Source organism: Mizuhopecten yessoensis, unplaced genomic scaffold (genome assembly GCF_002113885.1).
Source record: "Mizuhopecten yessoensis strain PY_sf001 unplaced genomic scaffold, ASM211388v2 scaffold10941, whole genome shotgun sequence".
Lineage (NCBI taxonomy): Eukaryota > Metazoa > Mollusca > Bivalvia > Pectinida > Pectinidae > Mizuhopecten > Mizuhopecten yessoensis.
In genome coordinates, this window is record NW_018408798.1 from 356,858 (window position 1) to 379,639 (window position 22,782).

General features: G+C 37.9%; 1 protein-coding gene across 11 annotated transcripts in view; it reads left to right on the forward strand.

The window, feature by feature from the left end:
- The window catches only part of LOC110463904 (cAMP-specific 3',5'-cyclic phosphodiesterase 4C-like), a 382,464-nt gene that overhangs the window by 335,191 nt on the left and 24,491 nt on the right, over positions 1–22,782 (forward strand). For all 11 annotated transcript variants that reach the window (XM_021518831.1, XM_021518834.1, XM_021518836.1 and 8 more), the window contains 2 exons: positions 5,155–5,267; positions 5,468–5,561. In XM_021518831.1, the coding sequence (XP_021374506.1) occupies positions 5,155–5,267; positions 5,468–5,561 (207 nt within the window). The remainder of the gene's footprint in view (positions 1–5,154; positions 5,268–5,467; positions 5,562–22,782) is intronic.

The following is a 22,782-nucleotide window of genomic DNA, read 5'->3' on the forward strand; positions in this document are numbered from 1 at the left end:
CGTTTATTTTTTTTTATTTTTTCATTTATGCATTCATTCTTGTTCATTGATTGTCGCTGATCGAAACGAAAAAGAAGAAGTGCTTGTGACATTCTGTTAATTTCAGATATTGATGCCGTGTTTAATGTTACAATTACACTGCATGGCTTCTCTCGGAAGATTCTTTACATATTATGACACATTTTATGAGTATCATGAACAGTAAAAAGTAAATTGCAGACAGTCATTTCCATTGGATCGGCTACTGAGATATATCTCACTCACACTAACGGAGATACAAAGCCGTGTGACATTAGCATTGCCATATAAACTCTCACATGAATTGTCCACAGTCCTTTAGGGTGATCAAAGGCAGAGTCAAAAAAATAATACTTGTTCTGTTCAATGAAAATCTAGAAAAGTAAGAAGGGAGATCGATAGATTTTTAATTTGAAATTTATGTCTATAAAAACATAACAACAACAGACAAGCAATATAATGTTAAAATATTTTGCTAGATCACTTAGTTTACATGTTATCACTACGACTGTTTAGCATGTTTAAACACAGATACATAGGATACCAAATAAGTTCTCAATTCACATGGACTTCATTAAACAAGCTTCAGCGAGGTTTATATAATAGGAAACAGAAACAAGGCTGAGCTTGTTTGTGTAACATGAGTCACTGAATATGATCTACGCAGAAAGGTCATTACCATAGTTTCATGACGTCATTGTATTCTTCCTTATGACATATTTTACTTGATGAAATGAAGTTACATATCAAACATTTATGAGTTGGTTTGAGGCAGCATCACAGCTTCAGCAGGTGATCAGTAAATATGTGTACACGAACAGGCATGGCAAGTATGGTAGCACAAGGAAACAGACCAAATGTGTATTTGGCCTGTAGGAAATGTTAATTATGAACTCACATGGGAAACCACATTCTGTCATATTCCTCCTCAACACTAGTTGTAGTGACACATTTATGTCATGTGTTGTTCCTACATAGACTTCCTCTCTGGAAACCACTTTCAGATAAAATCTGGAAAGAATTGAAAGCTGTCTAATATATCTAGGAAATGGTGCCAGGTTGTAAATTTATTTATTTTTATAAAAAAAAAACAAGTTTTTCATCACATTGATTTTTACTTGTTTTTTTTTACTTTTTTGAGTGTGGAATGGACAGATGTGAGAGATACTGGTGTTGATTGGGGCTGAAAGTAGCTTCTCTAAGGTCATTGCCTCTAACTAATCCTCTGTTATGTCACAAAGTTCTGCACTCAGAGTAATATCAGAAGCATTTGGCAAAACAAGTCTATCTATTTATACAATCAATACAATCGACCAAATTGAAAGGTCACTGTATAGGTCATTTGTCTGTAGGGGTCACATGTCTGTAGGGGTCACATGTCTGTAGGGGTCATTTGTCTGTAGGGGTCACTTGTCTGAAGGGGTCACATGTCTGTAGGGGTCACATGTCTGTAGGGGTCATTTGTCTGTAGGGGTCACATATCTGAAGGGGGTCATTTGTCTGTAGGGTTCCTTGTATGTAGGGGTCATTTTTCTGTAGGGGTCACATGTCTGTAGGGGTCACATGTCTGTAGGGGTCACATGTCAGTAGAGGTCACATGTCTGTAGAGGTCACATGTCTGTAGGGGTCCGTTGTATGTAGAGGTCACATGTATGTAGAGGCCACATGTCTGTAGAGGTCACATGTCGGTAGGGATAATTTGTCTGTAGGGGTCACATGTATGTAGAGGTCACATGTATGTAGGGGTCATTTGTCTGTAGGGGTCACATGTCTTTAGGGGTCACTTGTCTGTAGGGGTCATTTGTCTGTAGGGGTCACATGTCTGTAGAGGTCATTTGTCTGTAGGGGTCATTTGTCTGTAGGGGTCACTTGTCTGTAGGGGTCACATGTCTGTTGGGGTCATTTGTCTGTAGAGGTCACATGTATGTAGAGGCCACATGTCTGTAGAGGTCACATGTCTGTAGGGATAATTTGTCTGTAGGGGTCACATGTCTGTAGGGGTCACATGTCTGTTGGGGTCATTTGTCTGTAGGGGTCACTTGTCTGTAGGGGTCACATGTCTGTAGGGGTCACATGTCTGTAGGGGTCACTTGTCTGTAGGGGTCACTTGTCTGTAGGGGTCACATGTCTGTTGGGGTCATTTGTCTGTAGGAGTCACATGTCTGTAGTGGTCACATGTCTGTAGAGGTCACATGTCTGTAGGGGTCATTTGTCTGTAGGGTCTCTTGTCTGTAGGGGTCACATGTCTGTAGAGGTCACAGGTCTGTAGGGGTCACTTGTCTGTAGAGGACACATGTATGTAGAGGTCACATGTCTATAGGTGTCACTTGTCTATAGGGTTCATTTGTCTGTAGGGGTCACATGTCTGTAGGGGTCACATGTCTGTAGGGTCACTTGTCTGTAGGGGTCATTTGCCTGTAGGGGTCACATGTATGTAGAGGTCACATGTATGTAAAGGTCACATGTCTGTAGGGGTCACATGTCCGTATGGGTCCTTTGTCTGTAGGGGTCACATGTCTGTAGGGGTCACATGTTTGTAGGGGTCACATGTCTGTAGGGTGTCACTTGACTGTAGGGGTCACATGTATGTAGGGTCACTTGTCTGTAGGGGTCAGATGTCTGTAGGGGTCACTTGTCTGTAGGGGTCACATGTCTGTAGGGGTCACATGTCTGTAGGGGTCATTTGTCTGTAGGGGTCACATATCTGAAGGGGTCATTTGTCTGTAGGGTTCACATGTATGTAGGGGTCATTTTTCTGTAGGGGTCACATGTCTTTAGGGGTCACTTGTCTGTAGGGGTCATTTGTCTGTAGGGGTCACATGTCTGTAGAGGTCACATGTCGGTAGGGATAATTTGTCTGTAGAGGTCACATGTAGGTAGGGATAATTTGTCTGTAGGGGTCACATGTATGTAGAGGTCACATGTATGTAGGGGTCACATGTCTGTAGGGGTCATTTGTCTGTAGGAGTCACATGTCTGTAGGGGTCACATGTCAGTAGAGGTCTCATGTCTGTAGGGGTCCGTTGTATGTAGAGGTCACCTGTATGTAGAGGCCACATGTCTGTAGAGGTCACATGACTGTAGGGGTCATTTGTCTGTAGGGGTTACATGTCTTTAGGGGTCACTTGTCTGTAGGGTTCACATGTATGTAGGGGTCATTTGTCTGTAGGGTTCACATGTCTGTAGAGGTCATTTGTCTGTAGGGGTCAGGTGTCTGTAGGGGTCACTTGTCTGAAGGGGTCACATGTCTGTAGGGGTCATTTGTGTGTAGGGGTCACTTGTCTGAAGAGGTCACATGTATGTAGAGGTCACATGTCTGTAGAGGTCACAGGTATGTAGGGGTCACTTGTCTGTAGGGGGCACATGTCAGTAGAGGTCACATGTCTGTAGTGGTCATTTGTCTGTAGGGTCTCTTGTCTGTAGGGGTCACCTGTCTGTAGAGGTCACAGGTCTGTAGGGGTCACTTGTCTGTAGAGGTCACATGTATGTAGAGGTCACATGTCTATAGGTGTCACTTGTCTATAGGGTTCATTTGTCTGTAGGGTTCACATGTCTGTAAGGGTCACATGTCTGTAGGGTCACTTGTCTGTAGGGGTCACATGTATGTAGAGGTCACATGTATGTAAAGGTCACATGTCTGTAGGGGTCACATGTCCGTATAGGTCCTTTGTCTGTAGGGGTCACATGTCTGTAGGGGTCACATGTTTGTAGGGGTCACATGTCTGTAGGGTGTCACTTGACTGTAGGGGTCACATATATGTAGGGTCACTCGTCTGTAGGGGTCAGATGTCTTATAATTTGGAAAATGAGCAAATGTAGGCAAACAGTTAGCAACAAACAAAAAACCTTCATTTATCAAATGAGCTAATGACTTGGATGTGTTTTCCTATTTCAACACATCCAAGAAATAATTTAACTTTCCTCGGTAACAAGATACAGACATAGCCTTTTCTAGTCACATTTCCGTACTTTGGTACATTTTGTCACTAAAATGCGACAGAGCAGTTCTTAATATAACACTTTGCTCTACATTTTATAAAAACAAATGGGATTCTTTGAAATTCTATTTGGAGTTATTAATACTAAAGCTTAATAGTTGTAATATCAGAATCATTTATAACCCATCCCTGGTATAATACAGCATCCTAACAGTCACCAGTGACATGAAATACAGCATCCTTACTTACAGTCACCAGTGACATATAATACAGTGTCCTTACTTACAGTCACCAGTGACATATAATACAACATCCTTACAATCACCGGTGACATATAATACAACATCCTAACAGTCACCAGTGACATGTAATACAGCATCCTTACTTACAGTCACCAGTGACATGTAATACAGCATATAATACAACATCCTTACAATCACCGGTGACATATAATACAGCATCCTTACAGTCACCAGTGACATGTAATACAGCATCCTTACAGTCACCAGTGACATATAATACAGCATTCTTACAGTCACCAGTGACATATAATACAGTGTCCTTACAGTCGCCAGTCACATATAATACAGTATCCTTACAGTCACCAGTGACATATAATACAGCATCCTTACAGTCACCAGTGACATATAATACAGCATCCTTACAGTCACCAGTGACATATAATACAGCATCCTTACAGTCACCAGTGACATATAATACAGCATCCTTACAGTCACCAGTGACATATAATACAGCATCCTTACAGTCACCAGTGACATATAATACAGCATCCTTACAGTCACCAGTGACATATAATACAGCATCCTTACAGTCACCAGTGACATATAATACAGCATCCTTACAGTCACCAGTGACAATAATTATACAGCATCCTTACAGTCACCAGTGAGATATAATACAGCATCCTTACAGTCACCAGTGACATATAACACAGTGTCCTTACAGTCACAAGTCACATATAATACAGCATCCTTACAGTCACCAGTGACATATTATACAGCATCCTTACAGTCACTATTAACAGATGAGAACTCAGACATTGAACGGTAACTTAAGGTATATTCACTATTTACAGATGAGAACTCAGACATTGAACGGTAACTTAAGGTATATTCACTATTTACAGATGAGAACTCAGACATTGAACAGTAACTTAAGGTATATTCACTATTTACAGATGAGAACTACACCAAGCTGGCCATGGATACCCTAGAAGAACTTGACTGGTGTCTTGACCAGCTAGAAACCATCCAGACTCATCGGTCAGTTAGTGACATGGCGTCCAGCAAGGTAGGTTTTACAACAAGTAGGACTGACATTGATGAAGGCCTCACTGGATTCTATACTATCGCAAATGAGATCCTGACTTACACGCCTTATTATGACATATTGTTGTTTAAATCTGTAACTTGTTGTCAACTTAAGAAGAGTTCTTTATACACAGATAATGTGTGATATATTTAAACATTTTGTGGCTCCTTTTCTTACAGTTTAAACGGATGTTGAATCGAGAATTGAGTCATTTTGCGGAATCTAGCAAGTCAGGAAACCAAATAGCAGAATATATCTGTAGCACATATCTAGGTAAGTTGTCTTTTCTAGCAGAATACAGTGAACACTTTGTTATAGTGTCACCATCTGTTAAGTATAATTATGGCTTATCAAGAGGTTCCACAAAATATTGAGGGATATGTGTAAAGTAAAAAGGAAAAGGAGACAATGAATAACATTAGCAGAAAGTCATGATCATGTGGCAGATAAATTGAGATCGGCTTTATATCAAGGTTTTTACTGTATAGTGAAAGTCTGTATATTTACCATATTAAGACCTTCATTTTCTTGATAAGGGTACCAGGTAGTTGTTTTATCAATTTATATATTGGAAAACTCTCTGTGTGTTACTGTGCAAAGCCACCAAGAAAACCTATATGAAATCTGATTGTGTTTCATTGCCTACAGCAATGGAGTTACTTCCCTTAGGCTTTAAAGTGACCTGATGTATTTTGGTTACTAGGGCAATGATATAAAAAATATATATGGATCAAATGTAAATATATCAACCCTTGAAATAATAAAAATTCTGTTCCTTACTGTTATTCAGCAGCATCAAATGAAGACTGTTTTTATTTATTTATTGAGTAATTTTAAATGATACACCAGCAAAATTTCCCCAACATGGCTGGAATTTAGAGATTTTTAAATGGAGTTTTGGATGCTCTACAAATTCAGCTGTACATCAAAGACTTACAGAATGATGCAAGCACTGATTTACAATTGAGTTTGTCTCCATGTATACTTTTTTTAAACTTCTCTGATTTGAAAATTAGCTAGTTCAAAAATATTGTCTGCGTCAGGTATTATCACCTGACCTACTCTGTTAGGGTTTGGGCCGTTTTTTATGAAATTCATGTCAGGAGGTTAATCCCTTTCCTGTCTTGCACATTGATGCATACCCTCCTCTTCTGTGAAATGAAAATGATGAGGTTTCTATCACTAAAATTAAACAACATTAATCGTTTCATTAAGCACTGTCTGTAAACATTTTATAAATTACCGTGTTCATCTAAATTAAAACCCAGTGCTGAAAATTTCAAGATTGAATTCAAATTATTTAGATCATTTTGACGTGGGCATTAAAACAAAATATTTTCATCAAAGCTTTTTAAGTCTGATTGCGGAGATATATTAGGCTTTTAAACTAAATTGAAAATTTTCATATACTTATTTTTAATTTGTCTTAATATGGCACCCTTATCATCGTAGACATGGATTGTTAGCTTCAAATTATTTTATCACTAGTCAACATTTATACACCAATTCATCATTAAGCTAACCAGGCTTTCAGTGAAAGTCTGCACTATGTTTTATCTTTATTTTTTTATTCTAATGATGAAGTCATCAGAGGGCAAGGTCAAAAGGTCACTTGGTTACAATAATAAAATAGAGGAAATCCTTCTGTTATGTATTAAAGCAGAGCTGCACACCAAAAAGGTCTATCAGAAAAAGAAATCAGTATTTGCCTCCAATCGTAAGGATTCATTTAAAATCCTTTTCTTTGTTGTATTTTTATTTCAATGTGTTTTTAAAAAATACCATACAGACAATCATTCATGTTTGGTTGTTAATAGGGGATAGAAATCTGGCCAGAGATATGTTGTTTTACTGTTACAGACAGTTGTATTTGACTCCTGATGAAAAGAATTTGCCATAAATGTAAGAACGGTTTGTGAATGAAATTTGATGGGCACAATGAATTGTGGGGGGTTTCACTGAGGCTTCTAATCTGAAAAAAAAGACGCCTACTACTCGGCTGTGGGCATGTTAACAACTAGGGGCATCATTTACATCAAATATGGTCAGACAGGATTCTCCGGTACAGTTTTCTCAGCGCCTAAGCAATGGATGACGGCCAACCTGTGATGGATCTCAATGATTTCACTGTCAGCCATTAGGCCTATACAACCAAACCTTCCACGATTTTAATTCCATCTGAATTAAACTTCCCAAAATATCTAACTCGCTACTCACGATTTCAGACATATTTCATAATACAGAAGAAAAAAATGTTGCCTACGTTTTGGCTATAGGTAATATTGGCGCCCTGGTAGACATGTGTGTATTTGGCTGATTAAGGATAAGCCAGACTCTCTGTGTGGTAACAGATACTGACTTCACTTCACTCTTCTCTTAATAGTCAAACATACACTTAAGTTCTATCCTTATTTGTTTGCAGAAGTGGTTTGCAAAGAAGAAAAAAAAAAAACTGTAAATTGTATTGAAAGACAAAATTTTAAAAAACACAAAAACTTTCAATAATTTTGACATTTGTCCGAATATTTATGATAAAAGAATGACTTTGATTTTGATATAACTAAATGTATCAGTTTAGTTAGTGTTTGTGGGTATCTTTTATATCTAGTTTTATCTTTTAAATTCTACACCTGATTTAATAAAGTTAAAAAATTGTATGTATGCCCTCCACCCCACCTCCCCACCCACCCCCACCCCCCATCATGAACTCACGAGAAGACACTAGGTGTTATTATCCCACTTGGTTACATGTTTCTTATCATTATGTAATGTTTATAGTGGATAAGGTTTCATGTTAGGTTAAGTGTGGTCGGTTGGCCTCTTTTTTAATTGTTTATCTACAATGATTTATATTTCCGGAGTTTCATACAGAGGCGTGTCACTTCACTTCATATTTGTTATAACTTGGAATGTTCTCATTTGTTATAAGTAGGTTATGCATTACATCCACATTACTTTCAACAAAATACTTTACGAAAGAACAAAATACTCTATGAAAGAAAAAGTTCACCCCTGTTATATTTTTGCAGTTTTTGCCCTAGACGAAATGAGGGTTAATTCATCAAGCTAAGAAAACTATAACATTCGTAGTTGTGATGGTAATGAAAAACATAATGTTGATTTATTAAAGTGAAACTGTATTAAAAAGCCAAAGGGGAGACAATTTGATAGCGTGGAGGTGTTCAATTATATATTTTAAGTACTAGACCACAAGGAGACATTTAAAAATTCCTACATAAATATAAAAACATCACTATCCCTAATGAGAAATATGCTGCAATTTCATTTTACTAATTATATCTTAATGAGTTGTTATATATACAAGGACATGTTAAATCTTATAACTGATCCCTTGTACAATGAAAGTATGATTGTGTATAATAAAAGTTGACCAAGTTATATGATTACCTTACATGATGTAGTTACGCTCTAATTACGCGGACTGATGGATTTATCAACACATGTATATGAACATGCAGAGGCAATTAACCTTGGTTAAGAACATGTACTGCCGACGTCAGGAAGAACACTTATTCACTATCGGACGTTTCAGGAAGACTGATAATTTTTAAAAGTCTTGCTACATTAGCTTTACAGTACATGAGGTCCAGACAGCCCCTTCCTGTGTAAAACCCTCTGATAAATGTTCACAGAATTATCATTGCAGTCTGTTTTTCTTAGAATCTGATATTCATATGACATACACCAGTAGAAATTCTAGACTTCAACAAAACCTCCCAGATGTTACATTGAACACTGGGACAGGGCCAGATACCAACCCCCAACAAAACCTCCCAGATGTTATATTGAACACTGGGACAGGGCCAGATACCAAGCCCCAACAAAACCTCCCAGATGTTACATTGAACACTGGGACAGGGCCAGCCACCAAGCCCCAACAAAACCTCCCAGATGTTACATTGAACACTGGACAAGGGCCAGATACCAAGCCCCAACAAAACCTCCCAGATGTTACATTGAACCCTGGGACAGGGCCAGCCACCATGCCCCAACAAACCCTCCCAGATGTTACATTGAACACTGGACAAGGGCCAGATACCAAGCCCCAACAAACCCTCCCAGATGTTACATTGAACACTGGGACAGAGGCCAGCCACCAAGCCCCAACAAAACCTCCCAGATATTACATTGAACACTGGGACAGGGCCAGCCACCAAGCCCCAACAAAACCTCCCAGATATTACATTGAACACTGGGACAGGGCCAGCCACCATCCCCCAACAAAACATCCCAGATGTTACATTGAACACTGGGACAGGGCCAGCCACCAAGCCCAAACAAAACCCCCCAGATGTTACATTGAACACTGGGACAGGGCCAGCCACCAAGCCCAAACGAAACCTCCCAGATGTTACATTGAACACTGGGACAGGGCCAGCCACCAAGCCCCAACAAACCTCCCAGATGTTACATTGAACACTGGGACACCAAGCCCTTGTTAATTGGAATATAGTTCAAATAGCAGAAAAACATCTTTGTCCAAAACAAAATCGTACAACATTTGTCTCCTTCCTCATAACTGTCTCATGCATCAAAAGTTGGATCCCTGTATTAGGGACCTGTCCCCTTACCTTTCTCCTGTATTAGGGACCTGTCCCCTTACCTTTCTCCTGTATTAGGGACCTGTCCCCTTCCCTTTCTCCTGTATTAGGGACCTGTCCCCTTACCTTTCTCCTATATTAGGGACCTGTCCCCTTACCTTTCTCCTGTATTAGGGACCTGTCCCCTTACCTTTTCCTATATTAGGGACCTGTCCCCTTACCTTTCTCCTATATTAGGGACCTGTCCCCTTACCTTTCTCCTGTATTAGGGACCTGTCCTCTTACCTTTTCCTGTATTAGGGACCTGTCCCTTACCTTTCTCCTGTTTCAGACACCTGCCTATCTGCTTCAGAGGTCTGGTAAACTACAACGGTAGTCTGCCGGCTGCTGGCAACTATTGGTCACATCAGAGCTTTAATAGCTGTGTGAATATGTATCAGTATCTAAAGGAAGTTAATCATGATGGAGTGGCGTTAAATATTGCTTTTGTTATCCAACTATTACGGTTAGACTTTACAACTGAAAAGTTTTTGACAGTTCTTGAACCCAACTGTGCTAGTTACCACAGGTTTTACTTCTTCCGTTGGCGTTATATGTACAGTAAGACCTAAAGTATCCCTTAAGTCATTTCTGAAAGGAAAACCGTACCTTACGGGTTAGGAACAAATATACAAAATGTAATCAACAACACAATTGTGAGTGTAAAATTTCAGTGTTGCAACAAGACCAGGATTTGAACCCTGATCAACGGATTGTTATACTATCGCTCTTACCGCCTGATCAACAGATTGTTATACTATCACTCTTACCCCCTGATCAACAGATTGTTATACTATCACTCTTACCACCTGATCAACGGATTGTTATACTATCGCTCTTACTGCTGATCAACAGATTGTTATACTATCGCTCTTACCGCCTGATCAACGGATTGTTATACTATCGCTCTTACCGCCTGATCAACAGAACCTGGTCTATTCGAAACAAAATTAAGGGGAGATAACTGTATATTCAAAAAGCTACTATGGAGCTCTCTAGTGTTATGCCTGCAGTGGGACAGGGATCCTTGAAACAGTTGTAATAATATAAGTGTTTATGTCAGAGTAATATGATCAGACACTACACGTCAGAGTAGTGATCAGACACTACACGTCAGAGTAGTAATCAGACACTACACATCAGAGTAGTGATCAGACACTACACATCAGAGTAGTGACCCCACACTTACATTGAACACTGGGATCAGACACTACACATCAGAGTAGTGATCAGACACTACATGTCAGAGTAGTGATCAGACTCTACACGTCAGAGTAGTGATCAGACACTACACGTCAGAGTAGTGATCAAACACTACACATCAGAGTAGTGATCAGACACTACATGTCAGAGTAGTGATCAGACACTACATGTCAGAGTAGTGATCAGATTCTACACGTCAGATAGTGATCAGGCACTACACGTCAGAGTAGTGATCAGACGCTACATGTCAGAGTAGTGAGCAGACACTACATGTCAGAGTAGTGACCAGACACTACACGTCAGAGTAGTGATCAAACACTACACGTCAGAGTAGTGATCAAACACTACATATCAGAGTAGTGATCAGACACTACACGGCAGAGTAGTAATCAGACACTACACATCAGAGGAGTGATCAGACACTACACGTCAGAGAAGTGATCAGACACTACACGTCAGAGAAGTAATCAGACACTACACGTCAGAGGAGTGATCAGACACTACACATTAGAGCAGTGATCAGACACTACACGTCAGAGGAATAATCAGACACTACACGTCAGAGTAGTGATCAGACACTACACGTCAGAGGAGTGATCATACACTACACATCAGAGCAGTGATCAGACACTACACGTCAGAGTAGTGATCAGACACTACACGTCAGAGCAGTGATCAGACACTTCACGTCAGAGCAGTGATCAGACACTACATGTCAGCACTACATGTCAGAGCAGTGATCAGACACTACACATCAGAGTAGTGATCAGACACCACACGTCAGAGTAGTGATCAGACACTACACGTCAGAGGAGTGATCATACACTACACATCAGAGCAGTGATCAGACACTACATGTCAGAGTAGTGATCAGACACTACACGTCAGAGTAGTGATCAGACACTACACATCAGAGCAGTGATTAGACACTACATGTCAGAGTAGTGATCAGACACTACATGTCAGAGTAGTGATCAGATTCTACACCGGAAACGTTCTTTTTGAGTGGGGTGATGTTCTATTGATAAAAAAAGTGATATCTTTTAAATGATGGATTTAATATGGTATACAGTCCCAAACAGTATCTGTCCTGACACAGTACAGAAAAAAAGGTGATTCATACAAATTCCATTAAATGGAAACTTGCGTGATTAATTAACAAATAATCAGATGAACTTCTGTGGCACAGTGGGTGGTTGGTGAGGTGCATACATTTATCATTTCTTTGTGTGCGTAAAACTACACAGAGGTGTTTTTAAACAATCCAGATGCAACAGTTTTGTTGAAGGTCTGCGGTAGTTCTAATACAGGAAATAGCGAGATCACTGAGATATTGTCAGCAGACGTGATGTACTCATATTTTTTCTCTCAGAAATTCCCATTGGACCAGAGTCTCTGGCAGGTGCAGCAAGCGGAAGAATTGCGTCAAATGTTGCACGTCTTCAACCCTCAGTTTATCTGGAGGGCCTCGGCTACAGAGCTCTTGTCTGTGTATCGCAGTCACTGAGTTCGCTACCTACGTACATACTTATCACCCAATACACAGCTATTATACTGCAAACCACACTATTGTTTAATTATACTTAATGAATAATACATACATAAACCCTTGGGAAATGAATTTATATATTTATTAGTCTTTAACTTGTGGTAATTTCTTATAAGATAAAACAGTGACTTTTGTCTCAACCCAACACCACAGTCAAACCTGAATTAACAGAACACACGAGTGATTCCTGTCTAAATCGAACACCTTAATCAAACCAATCCAAATGGAACACCACACTCAAACCTGTTAAAACAACACCACGGTGACACCTTTCTTAACAAAACGACACAGCAACACCTGTCTAAACAAAACACCACATTGACACCTGTCTAAACAGAACATCACAGTGACACCTGTCTAAACAGAACACCACAGTGACACCTGTCTAAACTTAACATCACAGTGACACCTGTCTAAACAGAACACCACATTGATACCTGTCTAAACAGAACATCACAGTGAAACCTATCTAAACAGAACACCACAGTGACACCTGTCTAAACTTAACATCACAGTGACACCTGTCTAAACAGAACACCACAGTGACACCTGTCTAAACAGAACATCACAGTGACACCTGTCTTAACAGAACACCACAGTGACACCTGTCTAAACTTAACATCACAGTGACACCTGTCTAAACAGAACACCACAGTGACACCTGTCTAAACAGAACATCACAGTGACACCAAACCAAACACAACACTGACACCAGACTTGAGTGAACATCACCAGTATTAATATTATTTGTTCAGAATATAAAGGTTTTCTTGAAGCACTCATTTAGAGTTAGTTGAATGTCCTTTATGTATGTGATCCTGGATAGAACTATAGATTTCAGCTCAGATTACATTGTTTCCTCTACGTATTAAATGTGCAAAAAACATCCTTCAAACTGAACTTTCATGCAAGTGATATTTCATTGATGAAAGTTAGATTCGCAAGATAAGAGGAAAACAATGTTTAAAAAACATTTAAATGATAACTATAAGGTATCTGTAGAAACTATATATTATCACAAAAATTTGTTCATAATAACATAAAATCTGCATTTTCTTAATAAACTGTATTCCAGACAATGAAGATCCTGGTTGTTTAATTTAGATTTTTGGTCAAAACAACATTATATCTCGGTTGGTTTTACAGTCTTTCAGTCACAAAGTGATGTTTGGAATTATAGAAAAAATCTTCTCAACGGCTTTTTAACATCTGTGCATACATAGGTAGCAGGGTTGTGTTATGGAAGATGTAATTGGAAATAGATCAAGTTTTGGCACCAATCCTGGAACATTCTTATTGTAATGGATGATGTTGTCAAAAACAAACAAATCCTTCATCATTCCATTGATTGATTGATGACCTTTGAACCCACTGTTAGCTACTGATCCTGCCGAAATCTTTAAGCCTGGTATTATCTACGGCCCCAGAACTGTCAAATGGATGCGGCCTCACCTAGATTTTGGCAAAGTTCTAGTTGGTTTTTTCGGAGAAGTAGGGATAATAGTTATGATGTATAAACAACATTGTTCAAATAGCGGCGGAAAACCTGACTGTGTAATTATAGCCCCCCCTAAGTAGGTCAGACATGTTTCCTCCATCTAATGAGGAGAACAGAACACTGAAGAGGAACTTTATAATACAAGTAGTGATATCTGTAATCTAGAACACATATTTGTTTTGTTCAGAAGCATTTTTGCTCTTTAAAGTTCAAATGAAAATGTATATTTCATTGCTGTGGGTTTGATGACGTGGTCAGTGGTTAAGGAATGTTTTTATCAGGGAAATGTTAATCTCTCTGGAGGCTGTGATATACACCGACATGCTGAAGAATCAGCGTGCACCAGCCTTCTAGCTGCATGTAGATACTTTATCTTCTTGTAGACTTCATCAGTGGATGTTAAAATCGTATTAATGATCATATATCACTGATAAGTCTGGGAACAGTTGTTTTAATAGCCTTTAAGTATTTAGCTGCATTTCAAGTATATATGTTCACTGAAGAAGTATTTCTGATAATGAAATCTGGGAAAAAATACCAAGCCATTGATACAGTTTCAAATATAAGGAAGTTTATTTCAATACTTTATAGAAATCATTAATAGTGTATGAATAAGACAGAAAAAAGAGTAACTGCATGAATTTGCGATGAGTTACTGCTGTACCGAGATTTTGACCTTGATCTTTGGTTACTAAGCTGGTCATTATGTCTTGACCAGCAGAATGTGTGGCCCAGTCTGTCTGGTAGGACTGTCCTTGAATTGAAGGTTACAAGGCCTATTATCACTTGTGCTGTAGGTCATTGTATGGAAATTGTTTTGGCAGTCATTAGTCAAAACTCTTACCAACTTTAACCTAACAAACCACTCACAGAGTCCATACATAAAAACCTGTCTTTACTGGAAATCTTTGTAGATTACTATACAACTCTTCTTCGGAACCTCCATTAAATAAAACCTATCCTTAAAATCTGTGTAATGTCTGTCTTTGTAACCTCTAATAACTAAAACCTCTCTTTGGAACCTCTATTAGATAAAACCTTTCTTTGGAATCTCTATTAGATAAAACCTTTCTTTGGAACGTCTATTAGATAAAACCTTTCTTTGGAACCTCTATTAGATAAAACCTTTCTTTGGAACCTCTATTAGATTAAACCTTTCTTTGGAACCTCTATTAGATAAAACCTTTCTTTGGAATCTCCATTAGATAAAACCTTTCTTTCGAACCTCTATTAGATAAAACCTTTCTTTGGAACCTCTATTAGATGAAACCTTTCTTTGGAACCTCTATTAGATAAAACCTTTCTTTGGAACCTCTATAAGATAAAACTTTCATTGGAATGTCTATTAGATAAAACCTTTCTTTGGAACCTCTATAAGATAAAACTTTCACTGGAACGTCTATTAGATAAAACCTTTCTTTGGAACCTCTATTAGATAAAACCTTTCATTGGAACTTCGATTAGATAAAACCTGTCTTTGGAACCTCTATTAGATAAAACCTTTCATTGGAACTTTTATTAGATATAACCTTTCTTTGGAACCTCTATAAGATAAAACCTCTCTTTGGAACCTCTATTAGATAAAACCTTTCATTGGAACTTCTATTAGATATAACCTTTCTTTGGAACCTCTATTAGATAAAACCTTTCTTTGGAACTTCTATTAGATAAAACCTTTCTTTGGAACCTCTATTAGATAAAACTTTTCTTTGGAATTTCTATTAGATATAATCTTTCTTTGGAACCTCTATTAGATAAAACCTCTCTTTGGAACCTCTATAAGATAAAACCTTTCTTTGGAACCTCTATTAGATAAAACCTCTCTTTGGAACCTCTATTAGATAAAACCTCTCTTTGGAACCTCTATTAGAAAAAACCTCTCTTTGGAACCTCTATTAGATAAAACCTTTCTTTGGAACCTCTATTAGATAAAACCTTTCTTTGGAACCTCTATTAGATCAAACCTTTCTTTGGAACCTCTATTAGATCAAACCTTTCATTGGAACCTCTAATACATAAAACCTGTCTTTTGAACTTCTATTAACTAAAACCTTTCTTTGGAACCTCTATTAAATAAAACCTTTCTTTGGAACCTCTTTTTTTAGATAAAACCTTTCTTTGGAACCTCTATTAGATAAAACCTTTCTTTGGAACCTCCATTAGATAAAACCTTTTATTGAAACCTCTATTAGATAAAACCTTTCATTGGATCCTCTATAACATAAAACCTTTCTTTGGAACCTCTATTAGATAAAACCTTTCATTGGAAACTCTATTAGATAAAACCTTTCTTTTGAACTTCTATTAGATAAAACCTTTCCTTGAACCTCTATTAGATAAAACCTTTCATTGGAACCTCTATTAGATAAAACTTTTCTGTGGAACCTCTATTAGATACAACCTCTCTTTGGAACCTCTATTAGATGAAACCTTTCTTTGGAACCTCTATTAGATAAAACCTTTCTTTGGAACTTATATTAGATAAAACCTTTCATTGGAACCTCTATTAGATCAAACCTTTCTTTGGAACTTATATTAGATAAAACCTTTCATTGGAACCTCTATTAGATAACACCTTTCTTTGGAACCTCTTTTAGATGAAACCTTTCTCTGGAACCTCTATTAGATACAACCTCTCTTTCGAACCTCTATTAGATAACACCTTTCTTTGGAACCTCTATTAGATCAAACCTTTCATTGGAACCGCTATTAGATAAAACTTTTCTGCGGAACCTCTATTATATACAACCTCTCTTTGGAACCTCTATTAGATAAAACCTTTCTTTGGAACTTATATTAGATAAAAACTTTCATTGGAACTTTATTACATAAAACCTTTCTTTGGAACTTTATTACATAAAACCTTTCTTTGGAACCTCTGAAAAGTCAAACCTGTCTATAGAACCTCTGAAAAGTCAAACCTGTCTTTCTGTCTTCAGAACCTCTAACAATTAAAACCTGTCTTTGGAATCTCTAACAATTAAAACCTGTCTTTGGAACCTCTAACAATTAAAACCTATCTTTGGAACCCCTAACAATAAAAACCTGTCTTTGGAACCTCTAGCAATTAAAACCTATCTTTGGAATCTCTAACAATTAAAACCTGTCTTTGGAATCTCTAACAATTAAAACCTGTCTTTCGAACCTCTAACAATTAAAACCTGTCTTTGGATCCTCTAACAAGTTAAACCTTTCTTGTGAGACCAGAGAAAATCTTTCTGAAGTAAAAGGATATTATGATTGCTTTTAACTAGCTAAGATGTCAAATATAAACTTATCACCATAGTTAACATATAAAAACTCCGCTTTGTTTTGCTCTGTTGAAACAATATGGCTATGAACTTTAATGACTTTTTTAGGAAAACAAGGAGTAGGTGTCTGAAGTAATTATAAAAATAGGGGTGCTTGTTTCCAGAGAGAGTCTCCCCAGCCAAACCTCTTTTACCCTTGTGCACTTATAAAGGTTGGTGCTACTCCGCCATGCAAATATCCCATGTGTCAGGATCATGGCTCGACAAAGTAAGTGTGTCACTCAAAGTAATTATGCTAATGTACGACTAGAATGTTGATCGTCCATGTCGCTCTGACACGGAGACAGGAAATGACTGCAAGGTGATGTATGGAGACTGTCGCAACGGATATACAAATCATTTAAATACTGGCACCATAGATCTCACCAGAAAACATATTATGCATTTATACACTAATTATATAAACACAAGGTATACTGGCATCAATGTGATCCCATCAGAAAACACATACACAGATTATTAAACACCATGCACCATAGATCTCACCAGAAAGCAGATATAAAAGTTATTTAAACAAAAGACACCATAGATGTCACTAGAAAACAGAAAGCACCATTTATTCGCTGTACTTTGGTCTGACTTAGAAGGCTTCCTGACAAGATATGCTGAGTTTCAAAATAAGAAAGTTAAAACAAAAATCAGAAAGCTTTCTAGAACATTGTTTTTGTTGATACAGGCCTCTTGGGCCTCTTGCTGTTGATCTACCTGTTGGGGAAGTCAAGGAGGATATGTTGATACCTGTAATTAATTAACATCTTTTTATCTGTATCTCCACATGTATTGACATTGGACACATGTTTCCAGGCTGAAGCTTTTTTACTGTCTGAGACCGTTATAAACAGGAGGAACGGCCATCAAGTTACAGGTGTAAACGGACACCTGTAGCGGCCATCAGGTTACAGGTTTAAACGGACACCTGTAACGGCCATCAGGTTACAGGGGTAAACGGACACCTTTAGCGGCCATCAGGATACAGGTGTAAATGGACACCTTTAGCGGCCATCAGGATACAGGTGTAAATGGACACCTGAAGCGGCCATCAGGTTACAGGGGTAAATGGACACCTGTAGCGGCCATAAGGTTACAGGTGTAAATGGACACCTGAAGCGGCCATCAGGTTACAGGCGTAAACGGACACCTGTAGCGGACATCAGGTTACAGGTGTAAACGTACACCTGTAGCGGCCATCAGGTAACAGGTGTAAACGGACACCTGGAGCGGCCGTCAGGTTACAGGTGTAAACGTACACCTGTAGCGGCCATCACGTTACAGGTGTAAACGGACGCCTGTAGTGGCCATCAGGTTACAGGTGAAAACGGACACCTGTAACGGCCATCAGGTTACAGGGGTAAACGGACACCTGTAACAGCCATCAGGATACAGGTTTAAACGGACACCTGTAGCGGCTATCAGGTTACAGATCTATATGGACACCTGTAGCGGCCATCAGTTTACAGGTGTAAACGGACACCTTTAGCGGCCATCAGGTTACAGGTGTAAACGGACACCTGTAACAGCCATCAGGTTACAGGTTTAAACGGACACCTGTAACGGTTTAATTGAGGATTTGGCTAGAGAGGCTGTTAACAACACTTGTTTGTCTGATGGTTAGAATGAAGCAGGGATGTAACCTCCATCGACCTTGACCAGCGCTGGAAAGTTCAACCACAGACCTCCATCAGTTTACATAATTTGTAGAACTTTTTCCACTTTAAGAAGACTATTTACATACTACAGTAATGGTATAGGAACCTCTCTCCCTGTCTCTCACTAATTGTATACTGGGGGGTGGATTAACATGTAATCCTCCACACTGTCATGGTCTTACTATTCACCTCAATACGTGTTTCTCACTTTTCATTAATGTTATAATGATGTAGTTGAGAACTTATCTGTGAATAAAGTGTAACTTGAGGATTTTCATATTGTTTGGGGAGAGTTGTGACGTTGCCAAAGTTTTTGTGATGAAGCCCACACCTGATTCTTGAAATAGATATACACAGTATGGATTATTCGCGGGATATGTACACAGTTGTCTATAATAAGAAGTCTATGACGTAGTTAGGCAAGAAAGTTATAATATACCGTTAAAGATGACTTTCAGTGGGAGATTTTAAGATCTAAACTTGTTAACTATACACAGCACCATAAACGCCCAATTAGAGCCCTTGTGCATACACCTAATCAATATTGAAAATCACTAACACCAGCGGATCAGTTTGTTTTAGAACATACCATCACCTGATGAATGCAAAGGTCAATTGGTCTCACTTTTAACGCAAAATTTGTCATAGTTTTTTTTATATAAATGAAAGAGTCTAATCATTAACCGGTACCATTTATTTTCAGAACCAACTTTATCATAACTGGTAATACCGAGATTTCATAAAATCATACAATCAGAAGTATAGACCAGCGGAGAGCATATTTTGTCAGTATTGTCATATTCAGAATTGCCTGAAATCAACCATATATTTCTTAAAGGCATATATTCATAATTATAATTTTTCAAATAAACCGTGTTGTGATTGACGGATTCGTGTTAGAGGTTTGACATCACTGGTGATTTAATGTTCTACGTGACACCTTGTATTTGTGATGTGTGTTAAGAGTTAGCTCCGTTCATTTTTATCAATGCGTCCTTTTGTACTATAGAAATCTGTCATCAAGTCATCAAGTAAGCCAAATTTACCTGTCACAAATGTGATCTTATCGATTTATTTACAAGTTAAGAGCTCTTTTAAAAAAGAGGTACATATCACCTTGTATAGCTTCCATCATTAAGAGTAATACTTAAAGGTTACATTCTAACCAAGTGTCAATGATCACGTGGTATTGGTTATCAAATTTGTAATGAACCAGCCACCTATGACAAGGTTTCAGTTGGAGGGGAAGATAAGTAGACTCTTAAACCCTAATGAAAACAAAGTGTGGGATATATGTTCTGGCCTATTTTTATACAAGTCCAAACCAACATAAAATGAAAGGAATGTTCACAATCTTTAATATGAAATTGTTAAAAAGTGTAAGCTTATTTGTTCAAAAATTAACAAAAGTACTTTAGTGTCTCTATTCTTTAAGTTTTTCTTTTGTTTGCTAGTGACATTTTTATAAGTTGAACACTGAATTATTTGTATGTAACTACACGTATATATATTTTTATGTACTATGCTATGGTATAGAATGTTTGCCTGTCATGCACTCAAACTATGTTATATATACATGACCTCTTGTTACACATATTATGTGTGTCTGAGTGAAATAAAAATCTTGAAATCTTGAAATCTTGGAATCAGCCAGTCAAGTCTGTCTGTGGACAAAATATGTCCAAACATTTTGTTTCTTGCTATTCATCAAGTTTCCCTGTAACTTAGCAGCCTGAAGGTATTATCATATGTAGTTGTGTATGTATATCTACTATACTGGTCTCGTAATGTTTGGCAGAGTTATTGCCCTTATTGCCCTGTTTGAACTCATTTGGACACCTAAGTAAGCCCCTGATAACTTGTCATTCAGTTTGTTTTAGACCTGGTAGGGTTAGTCTGTCATACAGAGTTGCACAGGTCTATCAAACACACGGTACCCCTGATTTTCAGGAATGTGCACATAATTTGGATGGGACATCGGGTATTTAAGTCTTTGGCTAACAAGTTTTAATTGACCAATCACACAGAGAATCGAGTGATCGTGTGCAGTTGTTAGGATGTTTAATTTCTGAAATGAACATGGGGTATGATAGGTAATGGACGAGCATTAGAACAAGAATATCAATTATGTGAAATACTACTGCTGCTATAGATAGAATGCATACCCAGTATACTTGTTGACACCAGAGGAAGGAAGAAGGGGTGGGGACAGATTTATCAACATACCATATGTTTAATGGGCAATACATCATCCTCCAGATGTGTTTTACAAGGAGTGAAAAAAATATAATATGTTTTGACTGACAGTCGTCGTTTTCATGCATCTGAGTGCGAAGCGTGCGTCGGTAAGTGTACTAGAACCTGACATCACCTGTTGCGTACGTCATGTGCGGAGGTTTTCCGCATCTTATGTCAGTACCGTGCAAGCTCCACATACTCATAGTAAGGGGCTTCCACTTCAAAACTTCGTTTTCAATAAACCAAATAAGCTTTCAGAAACATAAATAGACATTGTATTTAGAATTCTTTTTCAGTATTTCTTGAGACAAAAAGTGCCTTTTCGGTTTTTGTACAGTGATGAGTTAATCACACAACATGCTGTTTCTTCTCAGCTAAAATTACAATTTATATATAGTAGTCTTGCTTGCATTCACGTTCCTAGGTTTTAAGATGATCATGCTTGGAGAGACGGCAGTCTCCAATTGTTCTGCTATTAATATCGGTAAGCCCCTACAACAAACATCACATGCTGATATTGAGAGAGCGACACAATTATACTTATGAAAGCATCACGCTCTTCATCAATCTCTGGCTGTCTGAGCTCCACGCCGGTGCATTGTCAGATAGATGAGTACATATGTAATTACACAATGAACATTAAACTGTGAATGTTTTAGCATTAATTTTAAGAACTTTGTAAATATTAAAATTGAAAGCTGAACTAATTTGAAGTAATTTCGTAATTTTGTTAGATTTAGTTTATTCGACATGTGTATTTGGTTCAATTACGGTTTGTCATCATTACTATCAGAGTGATTCAAAAGCTACCTGTGTGTTACTGGGATATATTCTATCATTCAGTTTGGTTATTTTTTCACTCAGGGGCCAGACACTTGAAAATTGTCGGTAATGACATATAATTTAATTTTGCTAGCTTAGTTAATTATTTGATTGGTTTTGATATTTCCTCTACCTCCAAAGAAAGATGGACGTTACTTGAAACAATCATTGACTTTCGCCAGTGACGAAGTCCAGGAGGCCGAAATTTTAGGACTTTGAGTAACATTTGTTCTATATTTTGATTTTTCAGTTTTTAATTTTGAAATAGCCTGAACAAAATATAAACAGACCTGCTTTTTATGGTTCATTAACATGTTAACAAAAGATAAGATTTACTTGTACTTGTTTTCAGTATTATACAAAAGTAATATTGCTGTAACAAAAGTAGTAATATTGCTGTAACAAAAGTAATATTGCTGTAACAAAAGTAATATTGCTGTAACAAAAGTGATATTGCTGTACAATTACTTTCAAGTAGTATTTTCAAGGTTTTGTCCCTTTAATCATTTGTTGCACCGAGACCAAAATAAAGACTGGTATTCTATTGTATGAACTATTAGGCGGGTTTTGAAGAGTTTACATACACCCTTTATCGACCTATTCCACAAAAGGCCTACAAGAAAATG